This window comes from Elephantulus edwardii, unplaced genomic scaffold, assembly GCF_000299155.1.
Source record: "Elephantulus edwardii isolate Elephantulus edwardi_28Jun2011 unplaced genomic scaffold, EleEdw1.0 scaffold00267, whole genome shotgun sequence".
Classification (NCBI taxonomy): Eukaryota; Metazoa; Chordata; class Mammalia; order Macroscelidea; family Macroscelididae; genus Elephantulus; species Elephantulus edwardii.
The window spans coordinates 627825-645863 of NW_006400017.1; the positions used below are offsets into that span (position 1 = coordinate 627825).

The 18039-nt window shown below is 40.0% G+C and overlaps 1 protein-coding gene across 1 annotated transcript in view; it reads right to left on the reverse strand.

The window, feature by feature from the left end:
• ZZEF1 (zinc finger, ZZ-type with EF-hand domain 1) overlaps nt 1-18039 on the reverse strand; it is a 135385-nt gene that overhangs the window by 32284 nt on the left and 85062 nt on the right. The window contains exons 23-33 of the mRNA XM_006899757.1: nt 16367-16448; nt 15327-15528; nt 13408-13556; nt 11526-11766; nt 9955-10034; nt 6966-7059; nt 5741-6218; nt 4625-4789; nt 3924-4043; nt 2632-2793; nt 972-1101 (exon numbers count right to left, since the gene is read on the reverse strand). Coding sequence (XP_006899819.1) covers nt 972-1101; nt 2632-2793; nt 3924-4043; nt 4625-4789; nt 5741-6218; nt 6966-7059; nt 9955-10034; nt 11526-11766; nt 13408-13556; nt 15327-15528; nt 16367-16448 — 1903 coding nt within the window. The remainder of the gene's footprint in view (nt 1-971; nt 1102-2631; nt 2794-3923; nt 4044-4624; nt 4790-5740; nt 6219-6965; nt 7060-9954; nt 10035-11525; nt 11767-13407; nt 13557-15326; nt 15529-16366; nt 16449-18039) is intronic.

Sequence of the window (18039 nt, forward strand, 5' to 3'; positions counted from 1 at the left end):
GGAAAGCAGGCGGAGTTGAGGGGTAGTAGGGAAGGAGCAGTGAGGAGTGACTAACTGGACTTGGCGGTGAGTGAGGAAGAGTGTTGAGGAACAGCATACACCTCTGATTTGCTCTGCTGGGAAAGTATCGAGTTCCCAGATACAGGAAACACTACAAAGAAGCACCTGAAAGAATATCCTCTGGACAGAGAGGAGGGCTAATATTTCATAGCAAGCAGATTGTTTTATAGGAAAGTACTCAGAAGCTAAAGTACGGTTTCTTTTTAGGGCCTGGGAATGAGGTCAATAAGTCAGCAGTCACCACATAGTGGACCACAGCAAACAGGTGAGGTCACCCTACAACTACAGAATGACTACAAGTAAGGTATTAACAAACGGGAGAGAAAAAGGGGTTAGTCACAAAGGCAAAGTATCATCCATGCACCCAGAGGTGCCATATAACATAGTGGTTGGCACACAGCAGGCACTCGAGACTGGGAAAACACGTGAATCTGTCGCCAGTGGCGGGCAGAACATCTAATGTAGAGGTGGATGTGGCAGGCTCTGAACCTGATGCCTTCAGACATTTGAATCATGCAACTCTCTGTACATATGGGGTTAATTTCATGTTTACTGGGAAACCTGATTAAAATGTGACTTCTCATGTTGCTCTGCCTAGGACACCAGAGTCCAGGCCCTTGAGGAATTTTCTTTTTCACTGTCAATCAGTAAACTGGAAACTAATCTGATACATCAGACAAGTTACCTGGAGTCCACTTCCAGGGGAGGGATTTGTTGAGTGTGGACAAGTCAGGATTCAGAGCCATGCTGGTTAAAGATCACCACGCTTGGTGACAGCCAACTCACTAAGGTACTAAATGCCACCAGGGCCCTCTTGCGGCCCCTAAAACTTTCAGCACACCCCCAGGCACACACACTCCTTTCCAAATTCCTACCAAGACACTCTGATTGCTCTAGCTGAGAGGTCTTACTTTCCTCTGCTTCTTTGGATCTTCCTGGGCTATTTTTTCATACCAGGCTTCAAACATGCCATCCTGACACTCATCCATCCATTCTGAATTCTGCTTGGCATCAGCAAGCTCATCTTCTTCACTCCATTGGCTGAAAGAAGGACACAAAGAGAGAAAAGCATGCCTCTCCTGATAATCAAGGAAAGTGCTGGTTAATAGACTGTGTGTACTACGGGTCTCATATACTGGGCACTTTTAAACCTGCTTAGCGCAGTCCATTTGCTCTTCAAAGCACCAGGATTTGACAGGTATTTGATAGATTTATACCACTAGAGGTTCTTCCAGTGAAAAATGACATGGAAGGCTAAGTCTATGTGGCATAATTCCAACTGACAACCACAGTGGTGAATCTACTATGTGCCAGGCACTTGGGCCAAATAAATCAATCTTGTTTTTCCAAAGTTTTTATTTTGATGTGTTCAGCACCTACTGTCGGAAACAATCTGAGAAGGGCATCAGATGTGCAGCTTCAGGCCTTGACACTAGCTTCTCTAAGACCTTGATCCAGCTCTAAGCCCAGGTCATCAGTTTCCTCATTTCAAAGACAGAATTTCAGGTAGATAACCTCACTTCTTTTAGAGTCAAAACTATAAACTGTCCAAATTTCCCCTTACAGTTAATTTTTAACAACTGGAATTTTAAACACTGAAGGATTTGCTCAGTATCAAATGCAAAACATTTACCAACCACTAAATATACTCATTCATTCAAGCACTCCAATAAATTGATTTTATATCAATTCAGCAATAGCTTTAGGTTAGATGTTGAAGGGCTTTGAGGAGAACGTATGGTCCTTTCCCCAAGGACTGCACCATGCAGATCCAGACAGTGGTGAGGAGACAGTCTGCTGAGGTCCCATTCACGCCATGCTGTGTCCTCCCTCTGCCCACAGCACCCTCTGACAGTGGACAATGGCTGAGGTTAGGTGCATAAGGAGACCGCTTTATTTCTTGTTCCCAGAACAGCTATTCTTTAAACATACAACTTATCCCAGTGTTCTATTAATTTCTTTCCTTCCAATTCCCTCCTCTTAACCCTTATTCTTCTTCTTGCAGTCTCTGCTTTCTTTTTTGCACACGTTAAGTGGTTTATGAGTCAGTGAACAGAACAGGTGGACAGTCGCTCATTTCATGGAATGAAAAAGAAAACAACCATGTTAATTTTTTTCTCAAACTTTTAGTGTTTAAATGTACAAGAAGTTACCAGACTCAAATCACTTGCATGTACTGTAACTAAAAAATACAGACAAGGATTCTCTGATTTTTCAAGTGATATACTAGGAATTGCAGAAAATGCAAAGGTTCTTTACCCTCACCATTTACAGCACATTCACTGACCATTTGCCCCACACTACCATGTTCTAGGCACAGCTCTACACATTTAAAAACATAACTCATTTTATATTCCAATAAGCCTCTGAGGCAGTACCATTATTATCTCCTTTAAAGATGAGGAAGCTGAGGCACAGAGAGCTTAAGACTGCACAGTCAGTATGTATGGAGCAATGTTCAGATATTCCACAGATGGTCTAGCTCCAGAGTCTGCACTTCCACTTCTCCCACTATGGTCCCTGCATTTCATAATCTACTTGGGAATTCAGCATGTGAGATGGAACGCTCACCTGATCACACTATCATGGATGCTTATGTTTTCTTGTGACATGCTCATTAGGAGATCTGGTAACTGAATATCGACAAAGAAGGAAAGATCATTGGGTTCCCAACCCATATCCAGGAGATGAAGCAGTGCAGTCTGAACACAGGATAAGGCAGGCAGCAAGGATCTAAACACACCGCAAAGTGACAATTAGCCAGGCTGCCCATTATCAACAGGCACAAAAGAAAGACCACCAAGTGGTGAGCTGGTTTGTTCGCAATTAGGAATCAAAAGAGAACATCAGATTTCTGGTTAAAATTCCTTTAATTTCCTTTCGAGTTTCTCATACTCTATACAGAACCTCCCTCCTTCATAGGACAGCTTAAGCAAGCAAATTCTGAAAGGTATAAAAAAAAGTTTCTACCCTGTTAGGTATGCTACCAAGACAAAGGTGGGTGATTTTAATCTGCAGCCGTCAGGCCTGGTTTTAATTGTTTTTTGTCAAACATTCTTCTAAGTGGTATAGCCCTGGTCTGTCCATGTGCTGTACAGAGGTAACTCATGGTTGCTGTGATGCTAAACACTGTGATACTGATGTGTCAAATGTGATAATGGTTACCCATGGTGGACAGTGTTTGGTGGAGCTCCCTGATTAAAAAAGCCTGGAAGCGAGAGTGGCATCCACTTCTAAAATAGCTTGCCCTCAGAAACTCTATGAACATGGCAAAACGATGAAAGTTATACAAGTGTTCAGGTCTTTTGTTTACAGGGTTGCTATGAGTCATCTATGACTCTATGGCACCTAACAACAACAATAACAGCAAAAACAACAATCCTATCAGGAAAAACACAGTGAGCATTTTATGGACTGAATAGTAAAAACCATCTTATGATACCCAGCAGGATCAAGGCCAGCCACAAAGGTAGCCAGGACATGCAACTTAAATATACATTAAAAAACCCATTTTATTTATACCTAAATCATCTTACTAAGGCTAGAGAATGGCTATAAAACAAAATTCTAAAATGTAATGAATTATGTATGATACATAAAAAGCAGAATAGAGGCTAAATATACGAAGTTACAGATTAGATGAAGACCTGACTCATCCCCTTAAAAGAATATATATATGTACTATAAAGAAAAAGAGCAGGAGAAAATGTACCAGTAAGATAATAACAGCTCTAGATAATAAGTTATTTTTTTACTACATTCTTTTTGCTTTTCTCTATTTTCAACAGAACTTGTATTTCTTTTGTAATCAGAAAGAAGTAAAAATATTTTTTTTCTCTAGAGATAAAAAAGCCACCCAGTACCTGTCATTTATGCTACTAAATCCTTTAACAGCTCTGACCAAAAACAGAACAAGTTGATAGTAAGTTTCTCGAATTTCTTTGTGTAGTTCTGTACCACAGCCTTCCAAGTGTCCAAAATAACTAGAAACAAAGGAAATTAAAGACTTACTCAATTGCAAGCACATCATTACAATAATCATTACTGCTTACATTGAAAAGAGCCCAGCAGCACCAAGCTGGACAAAGCTGCACAGGGTCTTAAGGAATCCCAAGAATGATACCTTTAGAAAATAACAGAACGTTCAAATGAGTTCATTTAACTAGGTAAAGAGTGCTCCCTACAGAGGTAGGGAGACAAAAATGATTTTTCTTTGCTAGTATAAAATCTACCCTTTTTCTCCACCACTTAACTGAATGAAGGCCAAATACTGTGTTTAGTACATTTTCACAAATGGCTTTGCTCTGCCTTTCTCTCACTCACCCCACCCTTCACTGACAACTTCATCAACTCACTGTCTTTTCTGTGTTGACACCTGTCACACTGGTGACCTCAACATCCATGTAAAAGATGTGTCCAGTTCCTTTTTGCAATTATGAATTAATCTAAACAGAAATAACCCCACCTTCTCTCATGGGAGCGAATGAGTTCTAAGAGGCGGCAAACAGGATTTCTCTAAACAACTTCAGCTTGTTTTCACTGTAGACCTGTGATCTGTACTCACTTGGTAAACTCTTTCTGGCAGGCGAGGAGTTCTAACAGGAAAAGTATAAAAGGTGGATGGAAGCAATGAGGCTGTCCAAGGGATTCAGCACAATGTTGGATTATCCTCAGCACTTCAAGGATGCTCTGCGCTTGGACTTTCTTTAAGGAAAGAACCTTTAAAACACTGCAGATAGAGCTCAAGTCAGGAACATGCAGAAAACTCTCAAACTGGGGCAGAAAACCTATTAGCTCAAATTCTGATGCTTATTAATAAAAAGGTAATAATGTTATGGTGTATTGTTGTTGTATGCTGCAGAAGTCAGAACCAACCCATAGCTGACCCTCCAGCAGGTTTTCAGAGACAGTTAATCACAAGGGAGGAGACTGCCCATCCTTCTCCCGCAGAACAGCTGGTGGATTTGAACTGTGTGCCTTCAGGATTGCAATGCAGATTCTTACCACTAGGCCACTAGAGCTATCATTTAATAAGTATACAAATACAAAGGCCCCAGTGGCATAACACATATAAGACATCAGGCTGTTAACTGAAAGGTCAACAGTTCAAACCCACCAGGAATTGTCAGGAAGAAAGATAAAATACCGCTGTGGAGAGTTGCTCTGGATGGGAACTCTGACCGCAGTAGGAGAGTTACTACCGTAGTCATTACTCAGCAGAATTACAAATATGTTCGCACAAACTATCCAGAAGCCAGGAATCATATTAAATAGATTAAGTACATAAATGAAAAAGAAAAACCTTGATATTTTCACTTCCCTACAAGGGATGAAGCTTTAATTTTGGGAACAGGAAATTCTTCACTAAATTAAACATGCAATACTTGTGGATATTTTGCCAGAAAATATCAAATCTAAAATTCTCCCTGAGTTAAAATTAACTTGCAAGCTATAGTTGGCTATAAGAAATGAGTCTTTTTTTATTCTAACATATAGTACAATACTAACATATAATTTATGTCACAGTATGGACAAATCTTAAAGAAAAACATCCTTAAAGAAAAAAACATCAAGTTTTTCATGAAAGTATTATTTACTAATCTCTAGCTTATTTTAACTTGATGGGTTTCCATAGCTAGGAAAAAAAGAAAGTGATGGAAGGGAGAGGACCCCGGCTCACCTCTCATGTGACAGTGACTGGTCCTTGATGAAGTCCATGACATCTCTCAGCACAGGATACTTCTCTTTTATTGTAGGCACTGGTTTGGCCTCCTCCATGGATCTGAAGGAGAGCAGCCGGAGTCGCCCTCGGGTGAAGGGAGGCCGTCGCGTGGGTGTGGAGGGTGATGAGGGCTCTTCGGCTGCAGCAGAGGATGAGGACCCCTCAGAAGCGGAAGGGCTACTACTGGGCATCAACTTCGGCTGGACGTCTAGGCCAGGCCTCCTGTCAACTGCCGCGGTGGCGGGAGCTGCTTCTGTGGGGGATGCTGATGCTTGGAAGTGCTCTTCCACCACAGAGCTTGTCCTCTGGCGTCTGTCAAGTGGCTGGAGAGAATCGGTTTCATCTGCAGTCACCAACTTGTTACAACTTTCTTTTGAATTTACAGCCACGGGCAAAAATCTTAGTAACAGAAGACTCTTCTGAATACACTCTTTTGCTAAACACAAAGAAAACAAGAAAGGTAATTAAAAAAAATTAAATAAGGTCTCCTTCATGTCCCCACTATGCAACATCCAAAATTATCCACTCCTATCCATTCTTGTTTCATTTACACTCCACTGACTTACTGATTCTCATCTCAAGTTATTTTCATGCAAACTGCAGACATTTTATCTGTAAAAGCATCAGTATATTTCTGTAAAAACATAGTTTTCTAAAAATAAAAACTCACAAACATAGGATTTTTAAAGTAAGGATATAACCAATAATGTGTTATCATCATACTGAAAAAAATTAATAATAATTCCTTAATTTCATTTAAAAAATCAGTGTGAACATTGTAGAAAACAAGATATATATAGCTCAAAAATCACTTAATGTATTCCAAGAGAATTAGAAGTATGTTTTACTTGATGTAAACAACTGGATAAACCATTATTCCTGTCTGGCATTTTCTCTACTTATGATACAGTTGTTGTTAGGGGTTCTCGAGTTGAGTACAACTCACAGGGACCCTATGACAAACAGATCTGAACCCTGTCCTATCCTGTGCCATCCTCACCATCTCTGACACACTTGAGCCCATTGCTGCAGTCATTGTGTCTTGGAAACTACATTTAGTACTCGTTTTATTCTCCATAACTTAACATTACTTCAGCTAACTTGATATGAAAGATGGGTCATGGTTTTATGGTCTTGAAACGGAAAGACGGCCAAGTGAAGAGAGTTTAACTAGTACACTCACACAAGTTTTCAGGGTTTGTCTCGCTGGCTTCTGAATCCTGTTTTTCTTCTGTCTCGTTGCCCAGCCCCATCAAGGACTTCTGCTTCATCTCTAACTGGGAGAAGATTTGAACCATATAATTACATTTTAACAGACACAAGGGCAGCAAACTACCTCAAAAGCATAGAACCTTAGATCATAGAGAATATGATAGTTCTTGTCCAGCTGCTGAGGACAGAGGACTGGACTAGGAAGGAGTCATCCAGGTTTTAAAGATCCTACAGGAATATTTGCAAACCTAACTTTCTTTCAACTCTATGTTATTTGGGAGAGGTTTATATGTATGACCTTATTAAAATAATCTTGGAACAGTGGTGCTTGAGGGGTGCCCTTATCTATAGCTACCAAATATGGATCAAGTAGCTGAGGTCTAGAGATCTGACTAGGGTCACACCCCCAGTGTGCTGTGGACAATGGCCCCAAATGTGATCTCTAGTCTACTGTGGATGAGGGAACACCTCCGTGTGATGCTGAGACTTCCAGGCAGAGAAGTGTTCCAAGTACCAGTGTAGGCAACGACCACAGCATTGACAGGCAGAATGCCAAATGTGATGCACCAAGGCCAAGGTCTTGAAAAGAACAAAGGTGGCAGTTTGTCCAACTGCTGGCAGTCTATCTCACACTAAGATTGAAGTGAACCTAAAACGTGTCTTACTGTTAACCTAGACATCTTCAAACTCAGTATGACCCAAACTGAATTGGCCTCTCCACTCCCAGTCCAAGACCATTTTTTCTATCTTGGCTAGTGTTTCTGCCACCCACCAAGTTCCCCAAGCTAGGAAACTAGGAAATGCCCTAAATCTCTCCCTCCTGCTTACTACTCACATCATCACAAAGTCTGATTAGTTTATCGTCTAAATATTAAGTCATCCAAATCTCAACGAACACACTAAATCTCCTGCTTTCAGTGTTACCATCTACCCCACTACTCAGTCATGTAAAGATTTTTTCCCCCTCCCAATTATACAATCCTTAAAACATATATGAAGACTAATATCGATGTCATATTGGAAGTTTGTTGCTATGAGTCAGAATCAACTCAATGGCAGTCGATTGTTTTGGTTTCGGTGTAGTTTTACTATGTAACAAATATATGTGACATAGATTTGGTTTGCTTCTATCATAAATATATACAATAAATATGACACATAAGTAGTTTCATATTTATACACTCTCCTGCCATTTAACTGTTGTGGGCTTTTTTATATCCATGCTGATATGTCACTGTTAGGTGAGTCACAAAGACCCTATGAACAACAGATCTGAACTCTGTCCTAGCCTGTGCTGTCCTCCTCATCTCTGACACACTTGAGCCCATTGCTACAATCACTATGTCTATCCAACTGAGACTTCCTCTCTTTCGCTGGCTCTTCACCTTTCCAGGAATAATGTCTCTTTACAAGGAACAGCCTTTCCTCCTAACAAGCCCAAAGTACCTGAGACAAAGTTTTGCATTCCATGCCTCTAAGGAGCATTCTGGCTATACCTTCTCCTAGACATTTCTGTTGGTTCGTTTGTAAGTCCATGGGATATTTATTCTTTTCCAGCACCATAACTCGAAGACATCAATTCCTCTTCAGTCATCCTTATTCACTGTCCTGTTCTCAGATACATAGCAAGTGACTGCAAAGACCATGACCTGGGTCAGGTGCACTTTAGTCTTTAAATGGGCAATAATTTGGAGAGGTCCCTAATCACAGACTTGTTCAATGTAATATGTTAATGTAAGTAACTCCTCACTCTTGATCAAGGGTGGTGGTGTGGATCCACATAAGATGAAATTGTTGACAATTTCAATCTTTTTCATCTATTATGATGCTACTTATTGGTCCAGTGTTGAGAATTTTTGTCTTCTTGATGTTGATATGCACTCCATAATGAAAGCTGTCTTTGACCTTCTGTACCAAGTATTTCAAGTTCTCCTCAATTTCAGCATGCAAGGCTGTATTATCTGTATAACGCAGGCTGTTGATAAGTAGTCTGTCATTTTCATTGTAATAATATCGTTCTATTATAAAAACACACATTATTTTCATCCATTCTCCTACCAGTGGACCCTAGAGTATTCTGGTTTGTTACTGTTCCAAACACCACCACAGAGCTAGTTTTGGGGTTTTTTTAAAAATTTTTTTTATTTTGTATGTGTGTGTATGTGTGTGTACTGTCAGATCAGATCTGACTGGTACAGGAGGAGATTGTCCCTCCTTCTCCAGCAGAGCATCTGGTGGATTTGAACCGTGCACCTCTGGGATTGCAGTATACCTTCTTGCCACTAGGCCACCAGAGCTCGCCAGTTTGGGGGTTTTAAAAAAAAATTTTATTATTTTTTTTGTGCGCACACCACCAAATCGGATCTGATTGGTACAGGAGGAGATTGCCCCTCCTTCTCCAGCAGAGCATCTGGTAGATTTGAACCATGTACCTCTGGGATTGCAGTGCAGCTTCTTGCCACTAGGCCACCAGAGTTCCCTAGAGTTAGTTTTCTGAACTGCAGAGTGAGGTGACCTCACCCCTACATAACTGTCCAAAGTTCCCAGTCTTCAAGGCAATACTGTTACTTAAGGTCCAAGGGTTCCACAAAGGGGCCTTTTGGCTACTAAAGGATGTAAAAAATGGCTCAATGAGTCTTGTTTACTCTAAACATTCTAAGAAAAAAAAAATCAAACCACTGCCACGGTGCTGATTCCAACCCGTAGTGATTCTGCCATGGAGTAGTGGGTGAGCCCGAGTTGCCGACCTTTAGGTCTGCAAGCCAACACTCAAACTACCATACCTCCAGGGCTCCTTAAACATTCTCAATCCTCATCCTTTTATCATTTTATGTCCTAAACTATTCTACACCTATGCTTGTCACTGAACTATGGTTACAAAGATAGTATTCCTCAAATTATATTCTTGAGTAGAGTTCTTGATTTCATGTGAGAAAACCCAAAATACATAAAAATCTTACCATCCATATTCTAATCCCATCAGCCAAGGAGTACACCTGTGCAAACTCCTCACTCAGGGCTGTCTTGCCCCCACTGTTTACTAGGGAAAGAGGGACAAAAAGATTCCATTCAGTTAATACAATTCACTACACTGACATTAAACACATAGAAATCTTCAAAATCTCCTAAAGTCTAGAAATACCATTTCCCCCTGACACTGCCAAAGTAAAGATGGTTAAAAAAGGCTTTGGGGGTGGGAGGGCAGGGGAGTAAGGAAATCAATTAAGCCATAAACTTGTAACAGGTTCTTTGTGTTATCTCAAAGTAATTTTTCCTTACTGTCTTATCTCTTTATGGTTTCTAAAGCTACCAGCAATTTCTCTATGTTTTATTTGGAAATTGAGACTTATTCATTTTCTATTCTTTTAATACTCAGGAAAAAACTCTATAAGGTATCCCAATTCCCTGTAAAAGTGTTTAAATTATTGGAAAACTACTGCCAGGAACAGTGATTGCAATTCCAATTTCAGGAAATAAATGTCACAAGTTTTGAAATGGAGATAAAACAGGACTGACATTGGGGTTGGGGGAAGACTGAGAAAGATGGGATAAAAAATGTAAACGGCATTGAAACATATGAGGGAAAAAACTGTTTAAAAGGGATATGTGATTAGGTATTATTGTCATGACAGGAGTCCAGAACGAAGGCTGCATAGTGGAGTGGACCTGGGGGGAGGGATTGTATAACAACAAAAGAATTCTTCTTTTACTTTTCAAAGAGTGTACTGGGTGGGCAGGGAGAAAAGTACAACAATGAATGAAGGGAAATCCAAAGTCTCTGTAAATTTTCACTGAAATTAATAATAATAAAAAAATTAAATAAAAACAAGAAATGGAGATATTCTTAATGCAGCGACTAAAAGTGAGGTTTTGGCTTTTTTTTTTTTTAAAAGTATTGCTATGGGAAAATGCTCATGACACATTTTCAGGAGGGACTAGTTTTGGGGAAAATGATAATGATCATGCTTGGGAAAGTAGAGTGTCAATGAAAAAGAAGACAGATTTCAATGAGAAAGCAACAATGGGCTCAAATCCAGCAATGATGGTGAGGAGGGCCAGGACAAGGCGGGGCTTCATTCCGTGCACACAGGGCTGCTATGAGTTCGGGAACTCTGAGAGAGATGCAAGACACACTTCCTGTGACCTCAACACTTGAGGCTTTAACCAGAATATCTTAGAATGCCAGCACATACCAACTCTGAGCCAATTTTACAGATAAGGAAACTGAGGTCTGCAAAGGCTGTTTTGACCTGACGCTGCAATTACTGAATTTCTGAGTTGGAACTAGAACCCAAGCTAAGCTTTCTTTCTAGTAACCTTCTTGGTAGTTTTCCATGACAGTTATGGATAAAGACAAATTATCTATTAATTAGAAAACTCAAGGCTGCCAGCAACAATTTGCTTATGATCAGCAAAAAAAGTAACAGCTAGTTGGAGAAACACATATCTGAAAATTTCCACTTAGGATAGACTTTCCTAAAACTAAGCAATTAGCCTTCAGATCAAAAACAATCCTTCTAATTTAAGTTACCATATTTTCGTAGCTTCTCATATAAGTCTGGAGTGCGATATACCAGAGCGGCAAAGGTGGCGTTCACAGCTTGATCAATAGTAGAACCAGCAACTATATCTGTCTTTGGGGCCTGCTTTCTACATGCCTGTATGAGTCCTTTGAAAAGTTCTGAATATGGCCCACAGAAGTTCTGAGCAGGATCTGACTGTGCAAAATCAAGAAGAAAATCGCGGCAGGGATTGTCAGGAATGTTCTTAACCTGAGGACAGAAAAGAAGAATCACATTTAAGATGTCTTTCAAGAAAAAGAAGAATTACTAATCACATAATAGGCCAAAGCACAGTATAAAACACAGTGCATACTCTCAGGAAGCTTAAATCTATTTAGGGGAGACCAGACACCTAAATAGATTGTGGGGGAGAAAAGGTAAACATAAACAAAATATTAAAAGTATTAATACTAGCACTACTATAAAGCTAAAGATTTTAAGTGCCAAGTGCCTAAAAGGAACACTGAATGCTAAGAATTCAGAGAGAATTTCTCTAAGATTAAAGTAATTAAGAAAAGTCTCCTGGAGGATAGAGTCTGGGTTGGATCCTGAAGGATGGGCAAGAACACAACCACTAGCAGAGGTTAAGATTCAGGAAGGACAGCGGAGGAAACTGACCTGGCCTGAAGTCTCAGCTGGGGAGTGGTGGGAACTAGAGTCAGATAGTAAGGTGAAGGGAGACTGCAGAGAGCCTTGACTGTCACACTGAGGAGTTTACACTTCACCCTGTGGGCAACAGGGAGCCATTAATGGTGCTTGGCAGTGGGATCACAAGGTAATGCAGTGATTTAAAAACTTGGTAGGTACCACTGTGATAATGCAGATGCAAGATGAGGGCCTGGATAAAGATGGAGAGAGAAAACAGAAAGAGATGAATGTAACAGCGAAGAATTCATAGAGCTGGCAGTTGACTGGGTCAGAAGAACAAGAACATGCGGGGCTGAAGGCAATGCTAGAGGACCTGGAGCGGCTTGACACCCGGGGAAACAACAGTGACAACAGTAGTAGCAGAGCTGTCAGGGAGACACTGGTTTCGCATTTCTGAGTTGAACGAAGTCAGGCCATTGGAAGGAGAGAAGGAGATAGCATGACTAGAGCCAAGAGAAGAACCATAGCTAGAAATGGATATTTAGGAAGTATTCACACAGAGGTGACAGCAGAAGAGAGGACAGAGGAGGAAGGCTTAGTGGGGTTGGGGAAAGGCAAGGCGCAAGCCCTGAATAAATAAAGCCTACCTGGTAAAGAAGGAGGGAAAAAAAAGAGGTCAATAGAGAAGGCAGGCAGAGTGGTTAGATGGAAGAGAAGATCGTAAGCTGCTGTGGAATCAAAAGAGAAGGTCTGAGGAGTCAAATTTAGGAGGAAAGAAGCTAAAGAAGAACCACTGGTTCCAGATATTAACTACTGAGTAATTTAGAGGGGGCAGGACAAGAAGGGGCGGGGCAGGAAGGAAAAGTCATACAAGAACAGAGACAGAAGGAAGGGGAGATGAGAAATACAGAATGTGGGCAGACTGGTTCAGTTTTAAAAATATTATACTTCTAAATCAGGAGCTACAGTTCTATGGAGAACAAGGCATAGCATAAATTATTTACTCTCAAGTTTGACCCAGGACACTCAACTTGTTTGTTTGATAATGTCATCAAGAGAGACTTAGGGAACTCTTAGGATATTTCCCTGAAGAGTCATTTAGACTCCTATTATGCACTGGTCACTATGGTACACAGTGAGCATTGTCAAATGAACAAGGAGCAAATGGTAGAGTGAGGGCAACAAGATAAAAACAGAAATGTTCATAATCTAAAGTATTAAACACCAGGAAATATTTCATGCACCAAACAGAAGAGCAATTACCTCCTTATGATCCTGGCATGGGTGAGTGGGCCTGTGTGCTTCCAATTCCAACTCTGGACAGATCTGATGACTGAAGACAGGTTTCCACAAGGGAGAGTTTAGGACTAATCCCATTTTTGCCTGAGGTACTGCCATATTACTTCCTAACTCTGGAAAGAAAAGAAAGCTTATTAAAATTTTATTTTTCCCCTCTGAATACACTGAGAATCTTTGTGTCAACGAGGGGAAGGAAAATAAAAAAGACTAAAAACCCTGGGTATTACTAAAGAAAGCTCACTCATATTAAATGAAATGTAATTCTAATACTTCACACACACAAAGCCCTTACAAGCCAAATCCCAGTCAGTCAGTCCCAAAAGACTATAAAACAGCTTCAGTTTCAAGGTGCTTTGGAAATAACTAACCTGTTTGATGAGCTGAAAGCAGAATAATACCAGCCACACCCAGGGAGTCCATTTGGAAATATTTAATTACAGGAAAATGTTTACAAATCTGTTAACTTATTTTTTGTAAAAAATAATAATGAAACATCCACGATAATATGTTTATAAATCGGCACAGGATAAAAACCCCACCAAACCAGCTAGGTAGAAATATAACAAAACGTAAATAACAATTATTTGAGTGTAGGATTATATATAATTTTATTTTTGTTTTTTTAATGACCCATTGTATAATTTTTCTGTTTTACTTTCTTACTCACAAAACCTCAAGAAAATGGTATAGAAATAAAATGTAATAGTAAGTGATATTCTGTAATTCTTGTTTCTGGATGAATTTAATAACTAAGCTGAACAAATCAAGACAAAATTTACATCTACAAATTTACATGTGTTCACATATACTTCCTTTTTTTAATTTTTTTTTTTTTTTTTAATGTGTGTACCGTCAAATCAGATCTGACTGGTACAGGAGGCGATTGTTCCTCCTCCTTCAGCAGAGCGTCTGGTAGATTTGAACCACACACCTCTGGAATTGCAGTGCAGCTACTTCCTTTTTTTTTTTAAAAAAAAAATATTTATTTTGTGTGTGTATCATCAAATTGCTTTCACTGTTTTTGCTCAGACATTCCTCTAGGTCGTGTAGCCCTGGTGTACAAGTTGCTGTACAGCGGTAACTTGTGGTTGCTGTGAGGCTGAACACTGTGACACTGATGTGTCAAATACGTTAATGGCTGGTTACTCAATGTGGACAGAGAGTGGGGTGAAGTTCCCCGATTAAAACAAGCTTGGAAGCAGAAGTGGCATCCACTTCTGTAATGTCTTGCTTCTGGAAACCCTATGAACCTGGAGAGAGGATGAAAGATACCCAAGCATTGAGGACTCTCCTTCATAGGGTCGCTATGAGTCGTCTGCGACTCGATGGCACTTAACAACAACAACCATCAAATCAGATCTGACTCGTACAGAAGGAGATTGCCCCTCCTTCTCCAGCAGAGCAGCTGGTGGATTTGAACGGTACACCTCTGGGATTGCAGTGCAGCTACTTGCCACAAAGTCACCAGAGCTCTCTTCACATATACTTCTATGTAACTATTCGTATTTTTAAACAATATACAATTAATTTATTCTACATTTCTGCTTTCTGGTTGGAGTACACCTAAGTTCTCTTGTAAAAAATATATGGCAATGCTGTTAAACAATAGTTGCCTCCATAACTTGTCCTCTACAGACATGGGAATCCACAGAATTCCCATTTGAGTGAACTTTGTGTGATGAGCTCCAAAGTCTGAATCACGACACTTTATGACAACGGTGTCAGGTGACACTTTATTCTGGTTTAGTGTAAACAGACTGAGAAGAGAACATTATTGATACCTCCGCTGATGTCATGACATGGTGACACACCATGCCTACTCCCGACATAAATGAAGCATGAACCCTGTCCCTCGACAGGAAGCAGCAGGCGTGTGGACTTACGATGAGCAGACTTGAGCCCCATACACTGTGAAGCAAGGCGTCCCATCAGTCGGGAGACAAGAAGTTGCAAATCCAGTCCCCAGGACACGGCAACATCCGGCAGCCCATAGGCGGTGACTGTGAATTTGTAGCCCCATTCATTGTTACTGCTGTCAGAGTGAAAGAGGAACTGGAGTCGAGGACCTGCCTTAAAGGTCACTTTCTAGAGACAAACAGAAATCATGTGGTTAAACAGACTTGAGAAGGTAGCATTCCAGTAACGCATATGTTCTCCACAAGTCAACAACCTCCATTGAAAATTGGCTTGTACTCCCACCATCAGTCCAAAACACTTGAAGGACAAATGTACAAGTGAATGACTGAAAAAGAAAGTCCACAACTACACTGGATGAAGGAGGGCTAGTGGAAAACCACTGTCCGTTCGTTTCCTAGATCTTGGATGCCTGTCTGTCCACTACCTACTGATCACCTACTCCTTTGCTCAGCCAAGACCACTGAGAAAGGAAAGGGCCTCATCTCCCCACTCAGATCATGAAGCCCAAACTGTGAAGTGAGTCTTTCAATGACTTCTGGTTCAGAGCCATCCTGGATCTAACAGCTTTCCTTGCTGAGGATTATAATTTTACATTTACTTGGGCCAATGTTGATATAAATAAACCCAGGGTTGGCAAACTTCACTAGACAGTAAATATTTCAGTCTCTGTTGTGACTATTCAACTCTGCCACTGTTAGGTCAAAGTATCTACAAAAGATCAATAAACAAACGGGTGTGGCTGTTCTAAAACATTTATTTACAAAAAACAAGAGATGAATAGTAGTTTTCAGAATCGTAGTAAAAACTCTTGCATTTATAAAAATACAATATAATGTTTCCATTGTAACTATCGTTGTTGTTATTACTGCTGTGTGCCATCAAGTCGAGTACAATTCACAGTGATCCTAGGAATCTTGTCTTACCCTTTGCTATCCTCACCATCTCTGACAAAGGGAGAATCGGTACAGGAGAAATCATTTCACCTCTTTATAGGATTATCACTTACCTTGGGCCATTTCTCAGTGCCCACTTTTGTGTCGTAGCGTATTTTCCCACCTCTAGCATCGGTAAATTCCAGATAATCATACCTGCAAAACATAATCTCTGTTACTTTTGCTTTCATTTTGGATCCATTATTTCTTGGGATACCATTTATCTGGCAGTCTGTCATAATGCAGTTGCTTGCACGTTGCTGTGGTGTTGGAATGTATGCCATCAGTATTTAAAATACCAGCAAAGTCATCCATGGTGGATGGGTTTCAGGGGCATTACTGACTAGGAAACGCCAGGAAGAAGTACTCGGCAATCTACTTCTAAAATCCTTGCAGTGAAAACCAAGAATAACAAAAGAGTATTGTCTGCGATAGTGCTGGAAGATGAGTCTGTTAGGTGGGAAGGCATGAAAATACAACGGGGCAAGAGTGCTTCCCCCAAACACAGTCTACCTCACTGATGTGAATGAAGTATAACTTACAGGACTTTCATTTGCTGACATAACAAGACTCAAGAAGGGAATAAACAATTGTAAACATCCACTAATAGAATGTGAAATGTACAAAGTATGAATCTCAGAAAATTAGAAGTTCTCAAAAATGAAATAGGAAGCTTAAGGATTGGTATCCTACACATTAGTGAGTTGAAATGGACTAGAGATCATTCTGAATTGGCCAGTCTTATGATCTACTATGCTAGGAATGAAAAAAATTGAAGGAAATGGTATTACATTCATTGTTAAGAATATTTCAGGATCTATCATGAAGTACAACGTCTGTCAATGATAAAATCATATGCCTACAAGAAAAATTAGTTATTATAATTGTTGTTCAAACTTAGTCACCAAGCACTAATGTCAAAGATGAAAAAAATTAAAGAATTTTTTATCAACCTCTGTAGTCTGAAATTGATTATCTAAGTTACCAAGATGCATGGATAATTACTGTAATTGAAATAAGGAAGTAGGAAATAAACAAGAAGGAGAGTAAAGCCTTAGTAAACAGAGGTATAGTACACATGACAAAATTTTAAGTCAAATGATTTATTCACCAGAAATGTATTTTTTCAACAGACACGATTAACTAAACACATGGACCTTGTCAGATGGAGTACACAAGAATTAAGTTGACTATATCTGTGGAGAGAAGCAATGGGGAAGCTCAGGGGCCAATTGCAGAGCAGAACACCAATTACTCACATGCAAGTTCAAGTCGAAGCTGAAGCAAATGAACACAAGTTCATAAGAGCAAAAGTATAAATCCTACCTGATTTTAAAGTCCATATCAAGACTCAATTTGATGTACTGGACATTAACAAGCAAAGATCAGACAAGCAGTAAGAGGAAGGCACCATATATAAAGAAAGTAAAGGAAGAAAAGACCAAGACAGAGGTCAGAAAAGACTATGAAACTTGAACTTAAGAGTCATCAGAAGAATCTGAAGAAAAAAAGTAAAAGAGTTGAACAGTAGATTGTACAGTCATCTTGAGAAGACAAAGTAAAGCACCGTAATTAAATGCACAAAGATCTGGACTTAGAAAACCAAAAGGGAAGAACAAGCTTGGCATTGTTCAGCTGAAAGAAAAAGTCAAGTCCTGAGGTGCAATAGGGAAAGACTCAAAGAGCAAAATATTGACTAACACATGAAACAGCAAATGAAGATGGAAAGAAAACACAGAATCACTGT